The sequence below is a fragment of the Ruditapes philippinarum genome, unplaced genomic scaffold (assembly GCF_026571515.1).
Source record: "Ruditapes philippinarum isolate M1 unplaced genomic scaffold, ASM2657151v2 ctg4407_1_1_1_1, whole genome shotgun sequence".
NCBI lineage: Eukaryota > Metazoa > Mollusca > Bivalvia > Venerida > Veneridae > Ruditapes > Ruditapes philippinarum.
This window is the reverse complement of record NW_026852923.1, coordinates 69,926-86,541: the sequence shown is the minus strand read 5'-3', so window position 1 is coordinate 86,541 and position 16,616 is coordinate 69,926. Positions and strand designations below refer to the sequence as shown.

Here is a 16,616-nt window from a genome sequence, read left to right as displayed (position 1 = left end):
CTCCTCGTAGTGTATTCACAGTTCAAAAAGTATATTTGATAATTTGAGGCATTAGTATACATATCCGTGCACGTGATCATCTCACCTGCGCTTTTATACACACCTACGAGTAATTTCGTGACACTGCTATCATAGTAATCGGGAGCTTATTGACCTTGTAAACCTTCCGTGTTGGTGAATATTGGAAATAATTATCTTCTCAACTTTTGTTCCTGTCTATGTTTCGTATCCAGCCTGAAAAGGATAACTCTATATCAGACTTTTATAATTTTATAGCGGTTGCGTCCCTTAAGAATGTTACAGTTTTGCTATGTCGATATTTTCGTAGTTTCATGAATAAAATCTCATTCTGGATTCTTAAATGCTTATGAATTCCAGGTGTCAATGGAAAATTTATTGATGGTTTAATTGTTTCATTTTCATTCTGTTAATGAAACTGTCGAACTGTATGAATAGTCCCACATAAAAAATGCTTCTAGTAAGTTACTTAAGACGAATGGGTTGAAGAAAGGTCAAGAAACCAACCTTTTAGTAGAAAATCGATACTTTTCGGATTTAGACTTTGATTAAACTTGCAATCAATCAGTAATTAATACGCTTTTATCGCGATCACTAATACAGAATGAGAGAAATTTAAAAAAAATGTCGGAATTAGAAATAGGCAGAACGCTGTTTTTAAATAAACGATAATTTTTAAGTCTGTGCGCGCGGTCAGTCGGAAATGTTTAATAATAATGAATAAAGTGTGACATGATGCAAACTTTAGGAACCCACTCTAATTGATCACTTACCAAACATGACCCTTGAATTACTTTTTAAATGACTGCCGCTCGATTGAATAGCCCACGTTTTTCATCGTGTCTAATGACGCCTCCATGTTGCGTAAAAGGCCGCTCGAGTTGAAATTGCAGTTTTGCCCAATTGTTAAATTTGGAGGTAAAAATCTGTTCGATAGCGCACAAACATAATCAAGTTTGGTCTTTTTACAGTAAAAAAGTACTGCGCTGCGTGACGTCCGGATAATAATACCGTCATTCCAATACGATTGTGTTTTCTTTTTGTGCGTTATTTTGCTTTGGGTTCCTTATCATGTTGAGATCAGACTTCAGAAGCTTTTTTCAATTAGGCAGAATATCAATATCAATTAAAATTAAATTGGAGCTCAAACTTATTTATGACAAAAAAACTTAGAATGCGTATCACCACACTTGATTTATTTACTAATTGTTGTTTCTTTAAGAATAATGTTCGAGAAAAAATGTACTTCCTATTTTCACCTCAAGTTCAATCACCAGCTAAGTACCCAGTCAACCGTGCCGCTGTTTATGCTTCAACCTATTATGAAGCAACTGTGACCATATTGAGAAATGAAACATTTTCCGCCATAGATCACTGAGAAGAACTTTAATTGATCGAATAACAACTGTCAGAAAGTTAATAACCCTACAGGAAGTCTACGGACAATGAAAAGAGTGAATGAACGCACGTGCTAGACTATTCAAGGTTATTCATCGAATTGTTATCACTAATAAGGGTTGCGCAATATAACTGTTCCTTAAGGAATTAACATAACCTTTGATTCGCCCTTTTGACTTGTTAGTCATTTTTTCCCGTCAATTCTTTTTGAATAAATTGACATGCCCCTTACATCTGGACTTGAAAAAAGGCAATATGTTATGACCTCTGAAAGCAATTAATTTTAATTACTTGACGACTCTTGATAACAAACCCGACAGAAAACAAGTATTTAAAACGTCAACAGTATTTTGTCGACGACGTTTTTGCAATATTTGCTTCAACTGCTTAATATTAACTCCTACAAATTGTTCTTAAATCGATTATTTTTTTCTTCTTCTGTTCTTTCTTAAATCGTTGTAATAAATGTACTGGAACCTGAATGTAGCAGTAAATAATAATCAAGCATCGTTTTGATTTGTTGTTTACATTTAATGAAATGCAGCACAACTCATCTGTACTAAATGATATCAGTAGTAAAACCTGAACCAAATAACCACCAATTTACATAGATTGTTGCGAAATGCATACATGACTAAGATTAGTGTACTGTATACATTACCGCGGTAGTTTTCACAAACACTCCTCCGCATAAAGATGATGCCAATATCATAGTATAGTCACCTGATACTAACCCATTGAACTAATTTTACACAGGCTTATGTTTTATCATCCACCTTTATTACCTTGATCATATATACATAAACAATTGTATACCTTTTAGCATCTGAAACTGTAACGATTTATTTCTAGACAGAATACGAGTATGTCATTTAGTGAGCTTAAACACAATATGGAATAGTCTTAAATAAAATAGCTGAACAAAAATAAATAAATGTGCGTTACTCAGAAAAGATTAATTAATGTTTGTAGTATAACCTTTGTGTCGACGAACTTTAGGTTAAATCATATGTAAACTTTTAAGTACAAAAGGTGTTCCATTAGCAGGAAAATTCTAGTTGAAATATTATACCCCGATAGAACTATATAATGTGTCATTAATATTACTTTCAATTATTTTACTAAAAAAATTTTTTTTTATTATGTAAGGCATATTTATTCAAATATTGTTGTTAAACACATGACGACTTTAAAACAACATACAAGATTAATAGATTGATAGATCTATATCTAATTATGTGATTTTTCAAAAAGTTAATGATTTCATCATTGACGCGACAAGGTTTTAAATTTAAGAAATGTAATTGGTGAAATGTTATTTTTACATAGAGATGAACAAGTAATGAATTGATACTTAACACTTACACAATGCATTGAACAAATTTATTTGATCCTCGCGAGTATTCAACATGAATATGTAATTTTTACGAGCCCCCATGGCCAAAAAATATAATCTGTTCTCATTTTCAAATAAAATTAGAAGCTAATGAAATAAGATCTTAGAAATATATTATTGTTTAAATTAATAAATTTGATAAAGATACACGATTACAATTTTCCAACTCAAGAAACTTTTACAGTACAGTAGCGTGCATTTCACGCGATAACTTTTAAGTGTGACAGCGTGTATATTACGTTGGCACGCGCAAAACGTGCATAAATATTGAAGCTTTGCATAGATTTAGGTCTAGTAAGCAATTGATTCTATAAAACTGATTAAGGTTTTACAAGAAGACGTCTAACAGCATAAATGAATAACAGCAGTCGACAATAGCTTTGTTAGTCTTTGATCTTGTAATGTTGTAGGCGGGGGAAAAAGTAACGTATTTAGGCTGGTGAAAAAGAACAACAACAACGACGAAGAAAGAAAGAAGCGGAATATTTTTAAAACCGTTAACAAAAATAGCATTATTTGCAACATAATTGTTTATTGATTAGATTTTTTAAACATGCTTTGTAATTTAAAAAAAAGTAAAGTAAGAAATTATTGCCTGCGAATTATGTCACAATACTGTAAATACAGTTTTTGTGCTTGATACATCAATACTCAACCATGCAATTGTAAGATCATATATCTAGTTTGTAATGTCTACTTTTGAAAAATAATCTTCCTGCTTAAAACTTTCTATGTGGACCTAGAAAACATAACATACATAGTCAAACAGTGCTGTTCGTTTTTGTTGTTGTTTTTTTTATATATAAACTTATTTATCTGAATGCAAATTAATATCATCTTGATTCAGTTTCAATTACATTGTAGAGCTAGGAAAATGAAACCAACACTTTAAAGATAAAACATCAGTAATAAAAAAAAATACCCCCCCCTCCCCAATCCCCTTTACATCAGGAATAAGTAATACCCCCTCCCCCACTCCCCTTTCTCTTATCCCTGGGTGCTGTGTCAGTGCTGGGTTAGGCTAACTTAGCATGGCAATAAAGACAAGTTTTTACTAATTTCTTTGGCTATTATTCATGGTGGGACTTGTGAAATATTCAATACAATTATATAATAAATATGATCTTATTTAATTTCAGGTACATTTAAAATCACAGTTTATACTCAATGGTGTATGTGTAATATGGAAAGGATGGGTAGATTTAACTAGATTAGACGGGATAGGCAGCATAGAGTATGATGCCGAAAGGGCAATGGTAAGTAATCATTTACTAATTGTCTTGTTTTGTAAAATGATCCGCCTCATGACAAAACCAACATAGTGCATTTGCGACCAGCATCGATCCAGACCAGCCTGCGCATTCGCGCAGTCTGATCAGGATCCTTGGTGTTCGCTAATAGTTTCTCTACTTTTAATAGGGTTGGTAAGCGAACAGCATGGATCCTGATCAGACTGCACAGAAGCGCAGGCTGATCTGGATCCATGCTGGTAATCCCAAGCCCATTATGTTGGTTTTGTCATGACACAGCTCAAATATATTTTGTTTGATTTTAAGTCAAAACATAGTTTGTCAAAATGTCAAATGATGACTTTCAAGCTTTACTATTGGAGGAAAACCTAGAGTACACCATCAAACATTAGTCAGACACATGCTGGTACTTGATAGACCAGTGCCTCAGAGTTTTCATTAGCTAACACGTTGGCTTCCATTCATAAAAGCCATCCGAGAACCTGGTGGGATTCGAACCAACATCAGTAAGCAGTGTCTATTCAAGGATTTGAAAAATAGGGGGGGGTTTATCGAAAAGTGTTAATTTATTACATCTGTTGAATTTTTTCCCTTAAAATTCTTTCTCTTTGTAAAAATTCCCTCTCTGTGAAAAAATAGGGGGGAATTCTCAAAAATATGAGTGAATCCCCCATCCACCTCCTAGAATAGACACTTAGTAAGGCCCCAGTGATCTGAATATGTAAGCTAGCTGAAGTCTTATTTAACTTAAATATATACATATAAAAAAAATATGATGCTAAAAATTTAGAAAATTTTATATTGGCATCCATTTGAAAAGGATGAATATGTATAATGTTTTCTATTTTTCTCTGTATTTTTTTTTCCGCTTTCATGTAATGTAACGGTATAAAAGTGATCATTTAAGAATTTTTAAAGAAAGTGAAACCAATGATTGTCAAAACTTAGCTGGAAGTTACCAGCTGGTGGGGGTAAATTTTCTTTTGGAATACAGTATGAATGGGTATTCTGTTACTATATTGACATTCTGCGGGTTAAGAAAAAAACAATACAGATTGAAAAATATGTCTCTTTCAATAGCTATGTTGATATATGACTTTATTTTAAGATTTTACAAAGTCTTAAATCACACTGTGATATAATTGTAATAAATGTAAACTTGAAAATGTAACTCTTCTATAGATATATATGCAGTATAACTTTAGGTGTCACTTAATCAAGAAACTATAATACTGTCCTTTAATACAAATTTTTCTTAAAAATAACATTTTTCTAGAGATATGAAAGTAAAAGTGGTTGTTTTAAAAGAATCAATGTGATACTAGAAAAATAAGAAGGTATTTTGAATATTCGGCCTTAGAAATCAAAAGTATTGAATTAAAATTGATACTCAGTCCATGCAATGTACCCAGTTCATAATATTATATATATATATAGAGAGAGAGAGGTTGGCTAGAGGTCAAATTGTCTGCCTCTCAGCACAGGAAAGGAAGGTTCAAGCCCTATTATGATCATGATGTTTGCTAATGTGACACAAGTGCTTAGACGCAGACTAAAGAGTAGCAGAGCAAAGCCTTATACTTTTGTCACATTGTAGCTAAAAAACTTTTAACACAATGGACTGGTCCCTCCCTTTATCTACACAAAACCATCAATATTCTTAAAAAAATTACTGACTAAAAGCAACCAATGCAGACCATGATAAGATGGCATTGATGTGCCAGCTGACCTTGATCTGCACTTGTCACATATGAAATATCTGTTGCCACTTGCAGCCTAAGTTTTAAATAAAGTTTACGTAATTATTTTAATAGGTATGTTAATTATTTAAAATAATATCAACGCAAATAGATTTTATTATGTGTTATAAAATTGATTGGTGAAAAAGAATATTCTGAACTGTTAACAGCTTAAAAAAGAAAATGAAATACAAACGAAAACCAGACATTGATTTGAATGTTTATTCATTATAACATCGTTACATAACATACCATGTTTACAAAGTTTATATTCCTTAAAAAAATGAGGCTTTTGATAAATATGATAAAATTTCCCTTTAAAGTTTCATAGAAACAATTTGAAAAAAAAAATCAGCTTTAAGTGGGTGCTGAACTGATGTCTATGGTATAATATTAATTTTTTGTTTGTTTGAATTAAACATAATGCATAGAAGTGTAGGCCTAAAGGCTGCAATGCAACTCCTCATAATAAACTCTCTCATGTGGAAAATTATTTTCATTTTGCTAGTTGGATTAACTTTTATAAAATCATCTTAAACAGATAAATAGTTGAAATCATCTTTTTTGTTTGCAAGTATGTGCTCCTCAGTTAGATTAATCTAGCATGCAGTGAACGTGGGTAAATGCAGTGGTTACATGTTGCCTGCACATTGATGCAAATATTGGAAAACTGCAGCTGCTCTCCCTTGTTTTTAACTCTTCACATTGAAGGTGTCATAAAGTTGTTTTAGCACCAAATTTGAAATTGAAAAATAGCTAAAATCGATGAAATATGTTCATATTTACTTTAAACCTGTGCGGACATTAAATAAAACAATTAGGAGTAGTTGTTTTGATAATTATACATTCAGGAAATACTGTAATCTTTTACTGCTTAAATATGGTGCTGTTGTAAACTGAATAATTGATAAAGAAAAACCCCCTTCTAAATATTTGATATCACGAAATGGCTAATAAAACAACTTCACACATTACTAATTTTGAATGAATTAAATAGTTTGAACATTAAGTTTGTTAAGAAGTCTTAAATGGTTTTATTTTCTGTCATTTTGAAGACATTCACAGTGAAGTTAGGTTTTCTCTCCGTGTGGAATGTGGGCAAACTCAGCAGAGGCAAGCAGTTGTTTTCACACCTTTAAAACCAATATTTAGAGATTAATGCAGAGATGGGACAGAATCTGTTAAACCACAGCATGTGTGAGCTTAAAATGCATCTGAGAACCTCTTAACTAATTGATGTTAAAATGATGAAGCTTTGTTTAAGTTGGTGATAGCATATTTCACAAGATTCCACATCCCATTTTCATCCCTTTTCTATCTCCCTCTGTTTTTAAGTCAAAAAACAAATTTCTCAGAGTGCCTCTCTATCATTAAGTTTGAGAACTTGAACACTGATTAAAACAGTCTGTTCTCTGTAGTTTGGTCATAGATAGAGGATTGAATAATGTCTTCTGAACTGCTTTTTTGCCTGGGAAATAGAGTTATAGGTGACATATAGAACAGAGAAAGTGGTAGAAATCCTGTATTTCAAGGATGATTCATGTGTGTTTCTGAGATTCGCTTCATCTTGCAGATGTGCGATTCCACACTAAAACAAAGTATGTCTCATTGCTGGGACCCCAGTATGGCCAGTTGTGTAAACCCTGACACAAAGAGCCACTATAGATGGAGCTAAGAAGGCACATGTTTGTGGTTTCTTACCCTGTTCCATATGCTGCTTTTCCTTTGCTTAACATGTGCAGATATAATAATTCTAGCAATGAGATGCTGCAATGAACTCTTGCATCGATACATTTGTCATGGTTACCGTATTACGATGTGAAGCTGTGAGTGATTGCGTGTTGATTTACAGCCCCGATTGCCCGGGTTTCACTGACCTTCAGAATGGGCACATCTGCCTTTGGTGATATGGTGTCAAGATAAGACAAAGCACAAAGGCAATACCTTGCAATGGTTTTAAATGTGCACATGATGTTTGGTGCAGAAAAAGTTGTTGCTATCACTGAGGGTATCACATAGCAGCTGTCTGTAACTCAGATCTGTGAACAGGAACTGCAGTAGTTCTGCAGGATGTTATGGAAAATACAAGTTTTTTCCTGCTTAACAAGAAACAAAAAGACAAAGAAAATCAATACACTAGACTGGAGAACCATTGCATCAGCTGCTGCTTGAATCAGAGACCATTTTATATGCTTGTGTCTTTTAATGATGCTTGTAAAATGGTAAGGCAAGGCCATATGCAGGGAGCCTGCCTGTTCTTCTACTTCAGAGCAAATTAAAAGCAATTAAAACTTATAACTCCACAGGAGTTAAGTGCTAAATTGCACATTTAGCCTGTTTATTTAATGCTTCAAGTGTAGTCCTTAATTCAGCCAGCCTCTGGGAGCAAGCCAAAGTCTTGTAAAACCACTCTCAGCTGTTGCAATATCAAAGCAGTTACATATTCATTAAGCTTAAAAGGAAAAAACAGTGATTTGTAATAGTCATTAAATTGTTATCAATAATTCTTCATTTCTGCTTTTGGATAAAGAAGAAAGTAAAAGGAGAGTTCAAATTGAGTCATATAAAGATGTTGCATTTTGGTTGCATTTGTTGTCCTTTTGCAGTGGCTTTTCCAGTAGTGTCTTCCCCAGGCTGTTAACTGGATCAATAACTGCATTGCAAACTGCACTGTTAATGTATTTCTACTTGCAGTGACTTTTAAAACTCTCAAGTTTTGCTCAGGTCTCTTTGGGTTCTTTAAATACTGGTTAGGATAATGTATAATCTTTTACTTACATTTTTTTTTTGGCAGATGAGAAAATAGATGGGTTAAGATTTTTTTAATTTATTTTGAAAATAATTAGTTTTTTAATTGCAATGGTGTTTTTGCTCTATTAAGAGTGGCTCTGCTGTTTAAAATGCTAGTCCTTTTTGGAAGGTTAATCCTTATTTATATGGGACTGTTTTGAGGCTTGCTTGACAGTATTATGATGCATGGTTTTTTTCTGGTGATAATGTATATTTTGTTTTGAAAAATGTATGATGATTTATTACCTATATAAGACAAAAACAATTCAGAGTATTATCAAATAATATAAATGACTGTAATTAGTGATCTTATCATAATTTTTAGATGGTTATTCATTTAATGAATATGAGATGAATATCATTTTCCTGTAAAGTTTATATTTGCATACACTATTTTGTATATAAAAATGCAGGGAACATTTTTTTTATAATAAGTATTTTAAATAATTCAAAAGCAGTTTAAATTTGCTTCTCATTAATAGATGAATAGAGTTGTTTTCTTTAAAGGCAGAGACGAAAACTTTTTGCATGCAAATAAAATCCTTATAAAAAGACATGGGTCAAGTTACTTTTCTGCTATAAAAACATACTGATAAAAAATTAATAAAATAATCAGTTTAATGCACATATTCAATAGGTAACCAGTTTAATAATAGTTTTTTGGTGTATCAGTTTTTATAGAATATGTGGTTACATTTGGATTCATTTCGTGTCAAAGTGTTTTACGATAGTCTCGTATAAAATTGATCAATTTCGATTACAATAACGTAGAAACGATTTACTTTACATAAAAAATTAAGCCATGAAATAGGTGATCAGTTTTCATGAATAGGATTTTGAGTTAGATTGATGGTATTCTTCATAAAAGAAAAGATAGATTATGATATCCTCTCAACTGCTGCAACTTTGCTGAATAAACGTTCTCTCGATGGTAAATCTATTTGATCGTCTTATTCTTTCAAACTATACATGCTCGTGTACCATTCAATGTAGTTTTGCTAAATACAGTTTACAGTTTGTTTTTTCTTTATTTAAAGCTGAAAGGGGATGATTTTTAAATAGTTGAATGACACCTAAAGTCCATAAAATTTTATGGGGAAAACACCCCTAATAATAAAACTTTCGGAACATGGAAGACAAGGCTGTGATATAGTGATAGTTGCCTGTCATTGCTTACTACAAAACAACAATAACTTTTTATTCTGTAACACGAAAAAAAAGAAAGAAAAAACACACAATAAGGCTATTTATTAAGGAGAAATCTTGAGGGGAAAAAAAGGCAACCAAAAAAACATTAACTGAGATTATTCTTTTTACGTTTTTTCAGGTAGAAGATAATTTATTACGGCAACAAATGGACCAATATCAGAGACAGCTTCAAGATTTTGAAAATCGTCAGCGTCACTATAGAGAAGAACAAGAACGAAGGGCGGAGGCAGAAGCAGAGGTAGTTCAGGCGTTGTTAAATTTTTCAGAAGAGCGCAAGTCGTAGTGGCACGTAAATTGTGTTGTGATGTGACGGCTTTTGTTTTCAATTTTTATTTGTAAAAACATAATAGAAAACTTTCAAAAGAAAAAAGAAATGGCCAAAAATTTTGGCTTATTTAATAGGGCAATCAGTAGGACTTTGAGCAAAACACTTTCAATCATTTATTACCATAGATCCATTGATTATACATAGTCATAGGCTGTATATGTATATATTTAAGTTTTCATTTCATTTCCTTGTAGAATATACTTGTAAAGTATTTTTTTCTCTCGTCTGTTAAGTGAATATGATTTTTATAATTTTACAACAAGAATTCAGTTCTTCAAACTGACTTTCAGAAGACACTTGTGGGTGTCCTGCTGTATCAAATTTTTTTTATATATATATTATAGGAAGTGGGAAAAATAATAAGGGTTTTAAACTTTATTTTGCATGCTTGCTCTGCTTAAAGCTATTTTGCATGACTCTTGTGACTATATATTGTACACTTATACACAAAACCCTGCCAGAAATATGTGAAATGAGGCAAATGAAATATTTATTTTCCTTTAAAAAAAAAAAAGAAGTTATTTATGAAAATGTTGAAAAAAAAAACTGTTATGGATTACCTGCCATAATAATAGCTTGTCAAAATTCTTGCCGAGAACAGAAAAGTAGATTGTCCTGTATTCAGGTCAGAAAACAGCAGAATTAAAACTTTGTTAGATTTCTTTCTTCCAATTTCTTTTTGAACTTAATTGATACAGCCTTTCATATCTCTATAGTCATTTCTAGTCTTTTTCTACTGCAGGTAGTTTTTACTTATCAGCAAACAAAATAAACAGAAAAAAAAGTTTTAAAAAGCAAATTTTTTGCTTGTTAGTTCTTCAGATATCAAAAATACAATTTGAAACTCTTTCTTGTCAGAGTCAGGAAATGAACGTCTCAAAATAACAGCATTTGATTGGATATTACTGTAGCCTCATTCTGGCAAACAAATGAAAATACAATTTCATAAGACTGGGTCACAAGATTTTTTTCATCTACACGTATTATCTGCCAATTTTATAGACACAGTCTAAATTTATTGCAAAGGAATAACTACTGCATTGTAAGATATTGATTCTCAGGGTCTATTGTATAATGTATATAGTTTTTGTTTATTTCTTTCATTGTTATTGATTTGTGATATTATTTATGTTGTACTTTTCAAAATCATTGAACCCTAAGGGTTTCCAGCTTATATATAATTTCCTCCCCAATTCTGATCAACTTTCTTGTGTGAAAATTGATGAAAAACTGCTTGTTAATGAATAAATGTTTTCCCTGTAAGTTTATACAGCAGTTAGTTTGCCTTTGGTCTATGAATGGATATTTCAGATGTCATTATTCAGTATGATGGAACTATGTGTGTCATTATTCATTTGGTGAATTTATTCATTATTCATATAGTGAAGGATGCCATTATTCAAAATCAAAAGTTGAGCGGAAAGTTTTTGACACTTTTTTGTGTAATATGTGCCAGTGGTTCGGGACAGAGGATTGTTGAAGTTATTTAGTGACTGATGTATTATACAGAAACTTTTATATTTGTGTTCAGAAAATTTAGAATATTAGAGTTTACAAGTCATTTCAGACACTTGGCTTATAACTCCTGACATTGCACTTGAATGAGCCCTTACTGTTATTCTACCCAACATGAAATGGCCTCTGATATTGAGCTGAGTGGTAGTTTTACTAGCATTTTTTTTCACCTGCAGATGAACTTTTTCTTAAAAAGATAAATCCATCTCGGATGTATTTGGAAATACAGTCAATTACGTTCTTAAATATGGAAAGGAAGTAAGGGGCCATATTATTTTATTTTTCATTTTCTTGGAAGAAAAATTGCTTTTTGATTATAAAGTTCAACTTTTTCATAGACCTTTCGAATGTTTTATGTGAATTGCGTCCTTGTGCAATTACTAGGCACATGTTGTACGGGTGTGTTTTTTACGAATGTTATCGACCCCTATTGTTTTTTCTATTAAAGCTGATTACAGAGGAATCGTTTTATAAAGCAATTTGATAATAAGCTTACAAAGAATTTTTTTCTATGACAAGCTATTAATAGCACTGCTCTTCAATTTTTTTTCAAAAGAAGGTAGTTTTTGTACGGGATAATTGTACAATTACAGAAAAAATAACTCAGTCTAGAGATTTTTCTATTGATGAAGTTATCTAGGAATTAGAGAAATAGAAAAAAATTACAATAAGATCTCATTATGATTTTTTTCCTGATGTCATTTGATTGTAATAGAGTTGTTCAATTACAATTTTTTTTCCTTCTGTAGAGAGGGAAAGTTCAGAAGAAAGGTAACAATAAAAGTAAAGTGGTGACCTAAGGTCCGCAATGAAGCATATAATTTTCTTTAATTTTCAACATTTGTAAAAAAACGTGGTGAAATTGTAACTAGTTGTTATCTTTAATGAATTTTTTTTTCTTCATATTTTGGAGGGATAGGGATGGGGTGGTAGATGAGACTTTTTTTTATTGAGTGGCAATTGTTCCAAAACTTTAAGAATGAATTTAGAAATTTTAAAAAACAACATATGACTTACGGCCAAGAAAATTAAAATGGTAAAACTATTATAATGTTATGTTTATAAAATTATATTTTATGCTTTAAACTTGTTTATTCGAATGATATTATATCTAACTTTTATTCTAATAAATAGCGTCATTCAATAAATATAATTGAGATGATAGATGATGATAATTGGTCCTGTCTATACAACATATGATCTATGACTAGCAGGTGTTTTTTTTGTTTAACAGTGTTTTACAAATCTTTTGTAGACAAATCATTGTCAAATTGAATCCAGGATATACTTGCTTGTTTGGTCTGGTAACCATGTATTAAGCTTGTGACATGAATAATTTTAATATTCTTATTTGAAGGGGCATGCCTACAGATTTTTTCTTTTATTTGGCAAAATAACAAACTCAATTTTAGCATTTTAATACTTTTTATCTAGCAAATTTAGCAGGCAAAATCCTGATGGATATGTTTGCTTTTTGTAGTTGTTGTTTCTTTTTTTATTATTTTATTATTTTTTTTTAAAAAACACATTGATAAGATTGATAAAGATAGTGTATTGTAAAGAGAAACGTTTAAAAGAGAAAATCACACTTGGCAATTTTTTTTTCCATTCTATCTTTTTGAAGAATGCTGATTTTTCTGACCACCTACCAAAGTACATGCCAGTGCCTAAGATAATGCACTAGCCCAAATATTACTCCTCCCCACTCCCTGCCCCACCCCCCTTACATCCTTTAAGCTTAAAATTCACCAGATATTCTGAATAATGATAGGGTTACATAAGATATATATAGAATTTATGATTTGATGAAAATTAAGAAGAAATTTACTGCAGCATTTCATTTAAAATACAGATTTTAATGATAAATATTTTGAGTGTTTTAATATGTAAATGATAAAATACTATTACACAATGATATTTTGTCTGGATACACTTTAATGTTAACTTAACTTACACATTAAAAGCTTTAGTGATTTTTCATGTCATTTTAGGAATTAAATGAGTTTTAAAATGCATTTATTATGTATATATCTGTTTTTACATTGTTATAGAGACAGTTTTTGTTTTTGCTTGTACAATTTTTTTTTATATTTATTTTGAAATATTTTATCATGTTTGTTGAAAAATGACTGAAAGATTTTTTTTTGAAAATAAAATGTATGAGTTTTAATATAGATGTTGTCTATTTTCTTACTCCCTATGTATCAAACTTTAGTATTGAGTATGATTATAGTGTCATGATATTGATGTCATAGTTATGATGTCATGAGTATGATGTCATGAATATGATGTCATAAGTATGATGTCATGAAAATGTCATAGGTCATAGTTACTATTTTCCACCTTTTAATGATAACCAGAAACTTTGTGAGAATTGATACAGTCTTCCGAAGGAAAATTTTTCTGTTCAGGTCAGTAAAATGAAGTACTAGTACAAATCTTTCTTGGGTTTCTAAATTTTGCTTTGATTTTATGATTCATTTATTGTTGTTTTGTAAAATAGTTAAATAAGATCCCAATTCTTAAAAAAAAATAACACTAAAAATTGACAGAACCATTCATTATTGACTGCCATATGCTTTACACAGAATCATCTGCTTAAAACAACCTCTGTTAAAAGTCCACCTGATAAACAGTTTTACTTCATAATCTGTTATTTCTAAATAAAGCTCAACCATCCCTTCTTGTCATGAATTACCTGCCTAAAGAAACCCCCTTTGCGTTAAAGGTAAAATCTTTTTCTTTCTTTTTTTCAAAACCTACTTTTGGGAAGATAACATTTTTTTCCAGGAGATAACTCCAGACAGACACTTTTTAAAAATCTAAAAGGAGTGTTTATCACTAACATTGAAGAGGATTTTGTACATTTAATATTTGTCAATATTTTTATATCTATTTTTGGATGTTTTGTTGTTTTTTATGACCTGTATATTTTATGACTTAAAACTTAACTTGCATTTTATTTACTGAGATCAAATTTTTTATGATGTAGTATTTTATGTTTTTGGGAAATATTAAATGCTTTAAAGTAGACAAAAAGCAGATTTTTTCATGTGTTGAAATCTTGTAATAAAATGCTTAAGCTTTTAGGCCTTGGAAAAAAAATGTTGAGCATATTAATTTTATAATCTATTAGAATTGCACAACATTTTGAAATTTGTCAGTCTTTGAATTGAAAATCCATTTTTTCACTATAAGGTCTTAGGCAAAATATTGGCTCCTTCAGTTTTTTATATATAAATATTGAGCCCTTTAATTACATATGAACATCTTGTACATGTATATAGATTTTGATAGGCCAATATTGGGCCAATATGGCATTCTAGGTTGAAAGGGAATGCAATTGACTTTGTAATTAATTTCATTGATAAACATTTTGAATGGTTAATATGGGAAATAAATCTGTAAGGGCATGGGTTATTATTATTTATTATTGCATCATTAAACAGTTATTGTATGTTCAGTATTGGTTATTATAGGACATTAGCTTGGAGAGGGGAAGGTTTCTTATCTTAGATGTTTGTGTCATATGATATATGCAGCCAATGTTGGTTCAATATTGAATGATAACTAAGCATTTGAATTGTATTTCATTTAAATACATTTTGTTGGCCATTGTTGTGAATATATATCTTATAAGAAGGAAAAAATTGTTTTTTATTAACTAGATTTTGTATTGCCAATATTGGGCCAAGGTTTGTCTGTCATTAACTTTATATATAATTTTATTGAACACATATATTGGGTACTAACTCTATTGGGCTAAGGGATTTTTTTATCATAAACTTAATTTTGGTTAACATAATATTATATTGGGCCAATATGGTGTACTATGTTTAATGTGCTAAAGAGGTTTTTTTTAATGATAAACTTAATTTTATTAGATATATATTGGGTCAATAAAGAGTACTAGTGCTGGGCTGGATTTTGAAAGAGCATTTTCTTACATACTTGTATTGTTATATGAGCCATGTCATGACAAAACCAACATAATGGGTTTGCGACCAGCATGGATCCAGACCCGCCTGCGCATTCTGATCAGGATCCATGCTGTTCGCTCACAAACCCTATAACAAGTAGAGAAACTGATAGCGAACAGCATGGATCTTGATCAGACTGCGCGGATGCGCAGGCTGGTCTGGATTCATGCTGGTCGCAAATGCATTACGTTGGTTTTGTCATGACACGGCTCATATATTTTTTGAAAGTCTTGTGCATCTTGTGTACATATGTACCCTGGCTTTTACACCTTACTATTGTAGTTAACTCTGTATTTGAGATATTTCTCTACTTCTGCTTAGCTTTCTATAATGATTTACATCTGAAAATTTTGCTGCTATTTTTACCATAACATTACCAGTACTGTCCATTTTTGAGGTGGTATGGTACAGGTTTTTGTTTAAAAAATAAATTAAAAAATAAATATATTTCAGAATTTTTTAATAATTTTATATATTTTGAAAACATATTTTAAATGATAAGTAATATTGGTTTAAAAAATCAAGACCTGTTATCTTCAATGATAATGATAATTAAAAATTTTAGATTTTCTTAAAACTTACATGCTAATCTCATATATCTGCTTAAACATGTACATGTTTATAATTATAAGATAATGTCTAAGTCCATGCTGATTGCCCTCAAGCCAACGTTTAAAGTTGTTCTAATTATTTGTTAATTGTTAAAATATGTCAAAATTACCAAAATTCATGTTTTACTTGCAGTTTCATTAAGTAGTTTTATCCAAGTTTTATGTTAGGATTCTGCTACAAAATGTTCATTTTCAAATCTCAGACAAGGATAATAATTTTATCTAAATCACATTATTTATATGACAATCACATGAATCAATATGACAATCATATAATTAACATATGACAATAACATGATCAATATTATGGCAATCACATGATTATGCCAATCACATTATCAATATGACAATCACATGATCTATACAGCAATCACGTGATCTA

General features: G+C 30.9%; 1 protein-coding gene across 1 annotated transcript in view; it reads left to right on the top strand.

Moving 5' to 3' along the window:
- LOC132728282 (protein big brother-like) overlaps positions 1-16,616 on the top strand; it is a 67,481-nt gene that overhangs the window by 2,944 nt on the left and 47,921 nt on the right. The window contains exons 4-5 of the mRNA XM_060713908.1: positions 3,952-4,068; positions 9,919-10,038. Coding sequence (XP_060569891.1) covers positions 3,952-4,068; positions 9,919-10,038 — 237 coding nt within the window. The remainder of the gene's footprint in view (positions 1-3,951; positions 4,069-9,918; positions 10,039-16,616) is intronic.